Genomic DNA, 7869 nt, shown 5'->3' with positions numbered 1-7869 from the left:
CAAAGGCTGGCACCATTAGAGATAAACACATTGACATTCACAAGCAAGATGCTCCTTTGTGTGTTTTTGTTTTTGTTTTTGTTTTTGTATGAACAATGGATAACTATCTTTTTTTTTCCTGTAGACAGATATTTCATTTGACCCTTTTCCTAATATCATAAGTTGTGTCTTCCGGCAACTTCAAAGATGAATAAGAGCTCTCCTATTGTTTTTCTGCATGTGAAACAATACAGTAAATTGTTTTCAACAGACCTGTGATGTATGAAACCATTATCTAATTATTTCATACATTTTTCTTTTTGATTGTTGAACAATATAGTAAGTTTATAAACATAACTTCCATTGTTTTGTGAGCCGGTATATTTTCACAATTCTTCATATATTTACCCTAAAAAGTGGAGAGGGGAAAAGCTGAGGCCTTTCGTGGGTGCGGGTTCATAACCGCGAGATCGAGGACGCGTCGAGCTCGACAAGCGAATTCCCCGCGAGCTTGGAACCTGAGCGCGCGCGCGCGCCGCGGACGGGGGAGAGGATCTCGATCGATCGATAGATCTCGCCATGAATCCCGAGTAGTAAGTCGTCTCCTTCCTCTCTTTCATATCTGCTTGAACTGGGGATCGATCTCGCTGGATCTGGCGGCCGCGGGCGAACGCTCGCTCTTGGTCCGGGAAATTAGTTTCGCAGCATTCGTTCGGTTAGGATGCGACCATCCTCTAGATGTTGCGTTGCGCCAATCGTGATGATTCTGGCGTTCCGCACGCACGACCGGATTGCCCATCGTTTATGCAACTTACAATCAATCGTCGATGCAAGCGAAACTGTTTAGCTTCAATCTTAATCCATGTAATGGCATTGGGAAAACCGGCTGCTGCTTTCCTCTTCACCTTCCTCCTCCTTCTCATTATTTTGAGATTCACCTCTGGAATCAAATCTACTGAATATTTCTGCATATATAGAATGTATACTTGTCTGTGCATTGTCCTATATAAGCCTCCCTCGAGATGTTGATTCTGTCAGATTTTGGTGCTCAAATGTCATCTGTCAAAATCATTGCTGCTCAATGTTCTAAGCCTGGAGATAATGACAGTTTGCTATTGTTATCATCAAAATGCAGTTATCAATTGTTTCTTTTCTATTGTATAAGTACATCTGACCGAGATATCCTATTGTTCTCCGACATGGCAGCGACTACCTCTTCAAGCTCTTGCTTATCGGAGACTCGGGTGTCGGCAAGTCGTGCCTTCTCTTAAGATTCGCCGTAAGAATCCCGATCCAAAGCATTGTTTTGTTCGCAATCTTTTCCCCCTCTTTATATGGTATCTTCTTAAAGTTTTGATTCCAGGGGTACCATGGAATCCATGAATTTGCTTTTAGTCTTAGCTAATAAACTGTATGCTTCCTCACAAGGTAGCACCAAGACTTAACGTGTAACATGAATGAGGAGAGTTCGTTTTTTGGTAGCTATTAATTTTAACATGGAGATCGAATATCCCTTTAGTTTACCACACCCTTGCCTTGAGTGGTAAACGAGCTTTGCTGAAATTACGATTCGCTGTTAGAGTAACTACATAAAGCATGATCTGCTCCCAATCTTTTTCCCCCCTCTTTATATGCATCTTCTTAAAACTTTGACGCAGGTTGTCCGAGGGATATCATGTAATCTATCGGTTTGCTTTTAGGGTCGTTAAACTGTATGGTTTCTCACAAGTTAGCACAACTTAATGTGTAATATGAATGAGGAGAGTCCATTGTTGGTAGTCATCTTTTTAACATGAAGAGCATCCCTTTATTTTACTACACCCTTGCCTTGAGTGTTCAACGAGTACTGGTACTAGTTAATTTTTGCTCTGTCTTGAATTTTCTCTGTTGAGTTTGCTAGCCTCGTTAATATTTGACTCTGTTGGCTGGCAGGATGACTCGTACCTGGACAGTTACATCAGTACGATTGGTGTTGATTTCGTAAGTGTATTCACTTTCTTGGTCTGAATGAATGTTACTGCGCTTGCTACCTTAACTGAACTTGGATCCTTTGTTTCCTTCCAACTCTGTTGATAGAAAATACGGACCGTGGAGCAAGATGGGAAGACCATGAAGCTGCAAATCGTGAGTCTATTTCTGGCTTGTGGTTATTCTTTGATCTGCATGTCATTGTCGGTGGCCAAGCATACCTTATGTTTATGTCTCGTATGCATCTACCATCGAATCCAGATTTAACAAAATAGGAGACTTTATCGTGGGACATGCTTCATTTTATCGCCCTTTTTTAGTTCGTGGAGTTTGCTGCATTTTCTTCCTTGCATAATATAGCATGGCTGTATTCAGTATTTATGTGGTTGTTAGTTGAGGTCAGTTCACAGGAAACAGAAACACCACTTGCCTGAATATGCAGGCAGTTGCACCACCATCTTTTCACCTTGTGGATTTTCATAGCTCCATCCATTAAAAGTTTGCATTAGTTTTCTTGTTTCGCATGAAGAAGAATCACACTTCCAAGATGTTTCTGTATACCAAATAGATAGATGTAGTCCATTTTGAACATCATATTTAGTAGCCTGATGGTAGCTCACTTAAATACTTGGAAGGAAGCTCATGCTTTGCATTTGGCAATATTTTTTTTCTGATATGTTACATTTAATGATACAAGCCATCCTTTTCCCTTTCATTTTATCAGTGGGACACTGCTGGGCAAGAACGCTTCAGAACTATTACCAGCAGCTACTACCGAGGGGCTCACGGCATCATTGTAAGTTTGTTTATACAAAATCTTAATTTTATCTACCACATGCTATTTTATTGTTCGTAAATGTTCCACTTTTATATATTGTGCAAATGACATTGCAGATTGTCTATGACGTGACGGACCAGGACAGCTTCAACAACGTGAAACAGTGGCTGAACGAGATTGACCGCTACGCTAGCGACAACGTGAACAAGCTTCTCGTAGGGAACAAAAGCGATCTCACCGACAAGAAAGTCGTGTCATATGAGACAGCAAAGGTATCTTGTGTTCCTTACTCTTATCTCAGTGGCGCTCTTTTAGGGCCTGTTTGATTCGTAGGATTCTTAGAACACAGGAATAGGAATGTAATGTCCAGTTGAATCCTACAAGATTTGGAACCTACAGGAATTTTTTTGAAGTAGCGTTTGATTCACAGGAAAATCAAAGGAACTGTAACATGAGGTTTGGATGGATGGAAATTTTCCTCCAAAACATAGTGCAATGCAATCCTATAGGAAAAATTCCTATGCATTTCTAAGGATTCAATCCTACGAATCAAACGATGCACATAGGAAAAATTCCTAAGGATAAAAATCCTACAAAATTCCTATAGGATTCCTTTGAATCAAACAAGCCCTTACTTGCTGAAGTGATCTTTATGCTTACATTTCATGTATACAGGCATTTGCTGATGAGATTGGCATCCCGTTCATGGAGACCAGTGCGAAGAACGCCTTGAATGTCGAACAGGCTTTCATGGCCATGTCCGCTTCGATCAAGGACAGGTGTGTGTTGTGTTCCCAGGCAGTTCAATTAGTTAGCACAGGCCATCCATCCTACTTGTGTTTTTGTAGCTACAATTGTTTTGCACTTTATTTACTACGAACCAATGCGACGTCCCTACTGTCATCCTAACCAAAATGCCCCTGCACTCCCTAACCTGTTGCTTGCAATTGTCTATGTTATTCTACTTACGTTAGATACAACAATCTGTACCATGTGTTTGATTGCTGCCCAGACCCAAACTAGTGCTCTTGGTGGTTTTTATACAAATAATATTCTCGTTTGTGTTAAATAAACCTCAGAGGAAAGAGAATGTATATAATGGATAAAACCTGTTTGTTGTTTTCCAGGATGGCAAGCCAGCCAGCCGCAAACAGCGCCCGCCCAGCCACGGTGCAGATCCGCGGGCAACCTGTCGAGCAGAAGACGAGTTGCTGCTCTTCTTAGAGAAGCACGCATCACAAATGAAGATGCAAACCTGGCCGCTCCATCATCATTCTGTATTCCATGTTTTTTTTTTTTGCATAGGCGTACTGCAAATCTTCCATTCTTTCTAGTGCACCGGAGTTTGGAGACATTATGTTCTGATTAATTCTGTAACTTGGATGGCTATGTTATGTTTGCAGTTGTTGCTTTTTTTTTGAACTTGAGATACTTGATGAAAAATGGCATATTGAGAGAAGAAAGATCCTAGAGGTCTCAACTGTTGATACGTAGTAATATGCTTGAATGAATATTGTTTATCTGATTGCAGAAATCCATATATATGGTGTACCTATTGATTGTCTGTAGCTTAATCTAAGATATATATACAAATTACATAATTTGTCACAGATTCAAGTTTGGTGACAGGGTTCATCACGCAAACTCCATAATCCATAGTACTTTCACGTTTTCAATTCTGCATCGTGTCCTCCTTATGCTCGTAGCAGCTCCAACTGCAGGGCATACGGTGGTAGAAATGTACAGGTTCATCAAGTTGCTCAACTCTGTAGGATTCCTCTGCACCTAGTACGAGCATACTGTGAGTACAAGAAAAATAAATTGAAACAAAGCTCGACAAAGTCCCGGTCTATTGTGGCACCTGTTCTTTCTGAAATTGGGTAGCTAGCTAGCTACTGGTTTTTTTCCTTTAGTTTTGAGCATGTCAGGAGATCTGCTAATAATAATTAGGATCGTCTCTGTTAGTGTTTCCTGAACCTCCACACATTCCATCTGCCTGAAGCCTGTGAAGTGAACTGACAAGTTACTCAACTCTGTAGAATTCTCCTAGCACCTAGTATGAGCATACTGTGAGTACAAGAAAAAGGAAATCGAAACAAAGCTCAGCAGATATCAACTCTTAATCTCACCACCAACTGCATTACAGATCTTACCACATTCGCCTGATTGGCCAACAAACTAATCATCAATTCAACCAGCTGCACAGCAGCCTGGTAAACCACCACCTCGTGCAATTTGATAGTGGACATCTGCCAAGGCCAGCTTGTTTTAGTGACGCTCCTTGCACAAAACCCCCCAGGAACCTAGTGTCGTCGAGCTAGAATCGTAACTTTCTGTCTCTCCTCGTGATATCACAACTTCCCGGTGGTGATGTGCATGTCAACAAGAAACTCAGCAGAGCTGGCGATAGCTAATAAGATAAGTACCTGAAACAGCTGAAGCAAACAACGGGGCCATGGCATAGGAGCGCCTCGTAATGACCGCTTCCATTGGAGCGCCTCGTAATGGTCGCTTCCATCGGGGACAGTTTGTATTGCGAAAACTAGCAGCAGCCGCATTCATCAATTATCCACTATATTAACCTATTTGTGCTGGTTAGCTGAGCATAAAATTATGGAGTTGCACATAAGAATTATCGATGGGTTAGCTGTCCACGTTGGTTACTGGTTAGTTTATTGGCAAGTCCAGTCAGCTTAACTTAAAAAAGGCCAAGTAGCTGGATCAGAACTGCTTTATTGCCTTGTTGAGCTGCTGCTTTGGTGATTTCTGCCTCTCATTGGCTTGCAGCACAACAATATTAGCTCATACTATCTGCCTCTCCTGCAACCTGCGCTGGCTTCTCACTTCTTCATCCGTGTAAGTTCACCACTATTCTCGTATGTTTTTCCTTTTACAGATCTGGCTATAGGGTTCTGTTTATTATCTCAATCGTTGCGACCTGCTAATTTATCTCGTAGTTTCCCACTCCACCAGGCTTTTCATCCATCACTGTCCAGAAACAATTCCAACAGGTTACCCCACTCGATCCGCCTCCAGAGCCGGCTGCTACTCGTAGGCGCTGACGGGTTCCCTTGTCTGACATATATCATTCACGTGGTGTTTCCAGACGCCGGGTGAAATCGTGTCCAGGCAGGAGCTATGCCCAATGCTGAACGAACGAGCTGTGCTCAGTCTGCGGGTTACAAATGAGGAAGCAGCTGGCAACCTGGGCTTGGCTAACCTGCCATCCCTTCGGGATGTCTATGTCCTCTTGGGTCTCTATGGAGTGACGGTCGGGCAGGCCAAGCAAGCGGAGGCTGCGCTGGGGAAAGCACTCCGTGGCCACTCTAACAGTCCCACCTTTGAAATCGAATTCCAACCGTACATGCCAGAGGGTACGTAATTAACAACCATGATTGCTAATATCCTTTTCCTAATGCATTATGCATGCATGTCTGATTGACCTCTACTATTTCCTACTTCACAAGACGCTTGTGATGACTACGTCCCCTTCCCGGACGATGAGTCGGAGTGAAGAACCTGCAGGTTATAATATACTATACTACTTTTTTTCCCGCATAAAGATTCCAGAATATAGCTTATTTTGTGACACATTATTCCATAGGCTAGTATTGTTTTATTGGAGACGCACGTCTGCAGACCATATGCATATCGCTGGACACTTTAAGCATGTGTTTCAGTTAACTCCTTTACATGAAAATATACATGTTTTTTTTCCGTTCACTACCATGCATGTAGACCTCCCAGAATACGGAATTGACGCCCGCTTCCTGTTGCTTAAATACGATGGTTCACTTTTTATTTAGCCACGGATCTAGTACTATCTGTTGTCTTCGAGTTGCTCGCAATTATGGTTAACTTCTTTTGGTTGATCGGATCTGGTACTATAGCAACGCATCTGGTACATTGCCCTCACCTCTGACCTTAGTAGGCTTCTCGGCAGTGCTATCATCTATCCTTCCTTGAAACTGTCCTCAAACTCAGCTACAACATGCATGTTTATAGTTAGTTAGTGCACAGTTTCAGATAAGAAAGACTTCAATGCACAATTAAAAACTGCTGATTTGTCCACGCTTATATCCCTGCAAATTTGTGTATATGCCATTGTACATGTTTAGAATTATTAGTCATGACCTGCGATTTTGGGTCATGGTAGATCCAATAGACAACTAGCTAAGCTCACAGGTTGAGCTCGAATTTGGCACCTTGAGGCTCAAGTCAACTGGGAAACCTGAGAAATTTGGTGTTAAAAGTCTCATTGCATCTGCTAATTCAATCTGTTTTTTCGTTTTTTGCTGCAGATAACTGAAGAGAGGGACCGGACGGTGGTGGTGATGTACGAGTTCATCAAGAAGCATGTGCATCCCTTTCAAGCTGAAGCGCCGAGAGTCATCGGCCACACAAACCGAGAGCTCGGAATGCTCTGGTACAAACCTGAAGCGACGTGTTTTGAGGTTCTGTGGTCGCAAGTTCGTTTCCACGGAAAGCATGAGGTGGGGAAGGAATAGTTAGGTGTTAGTTTTGGGCAGTTCTGAGGTGTCCATCGCTAGATGCTGGAGTTACTTGCCCACTGAAAATGTGTACATCCATCCATGGTTTGTGAATTAGCAGTTAACAAGATCAGGCTTGACTTTGAGCTGGGTGATTAAGGAAGCTTGCAACCTTTCTGTTCTTCCTTCTTATCACAAAGTAGAATAGCAGCTGGCTTGCCTGCCTTATTCTTGTTGTTTGTATGTGAAGTGTGAATCCATTTGTGGATCACAATGATCAGCTGTTCATGATTGTGTATGATCATCTCAGCTGCTTGAATCAATATGGTTTTTCCATATATGAGGTGTGCTTGTTAACTGTTGGCACCAGCATTAGAAAATGTGCAACTGGAAGGGGAACTCATGGGAATCAAATAACTCAAGTAGTCCCAATAGCACAGGTAGATTAATTTAAAATGACATAGAGTATAGTGTTCATCACACAGATTGCATTGCTTGTCTCAGGTAGCTTTATTTAAAATGAAATAGAGTTTCATCACACAGATTGCATCAGCAGATGCGAATTCTGGTACAATACTAACTGACATTCATCGCTGGACAAAGGGTCCAAGCTACTTGACTTTCCCTATTGGCCGCTGCTGCTGTGCTGTGATG

At 42.2% G+C, this 7869-nt stretch overlaps 1 protein-coding gene and 1 long non-coding RNA gene across 3 annotated transcripts; both read left to right on the top strand.

Annotated features, from left to right (window-relative positions):
* Positions 1-390: 390 nt before the first annotated feature.
* On the top strand, positions 391-4278 carry LOC127309054 (GTP-binding protein YPTM2). The gene is made up of 8 exons (XM_051340039.2): positions 391-572; positions 1186-1258; positions 1912-1959; positions 2056-2103; positions 2672-2743; positions 2842-2997; positions 3401-3504; positions 3853-4278. Exons 1-8 carry the CDS (start codon positions 559-561, stop codon positions 3947-3949), a joined length of 612 nt encoding a protein of 203 aa, XP_051195999.1. The 5' UTR covers positions 391-558; the 3' UTR covers positions 3950-4278.
* Positions 4279-4987: 709 nt separating this feature from the next.
* LOC127309055 (uncharacterized) lies at positions 4988-7551 on the top strand. Of its 2 annotated transcripts, none has more exons than XR_011746366.1 (4): positions 4988-5581; positions 5683-6099; positions 6193-6250; positions 7027-7551. It is a non-coding gene; the product is annotated as an uncharacterized lncRNA (long non-coding RNA). The 2 variants fall into 2 exon arrangements; XR_007856933.2 differs by having other exon boundaries at positions 4990-5581; positions 5699-6099.
* Positions 7552-7869: the final 318 nt, after the last annotated feature.

The sequence above is a fragment of the Lolium perenne genome, chromosome 6 (assembly GCF_019359855.2).
Source record: "Lolium perenne isolate Kyuss_39 chromosome 6, Kyuss_2.0, whole genome shotgun sequence".
NCBI lineage: Eukaryota > Viridiplantae > Streptophyta > Magnoliopsida > Poales > Poaceae > Lolium > Lolium perenne.
This window is presented reverse-complemented; position numbering and strand designations above follow the sequence as displayed.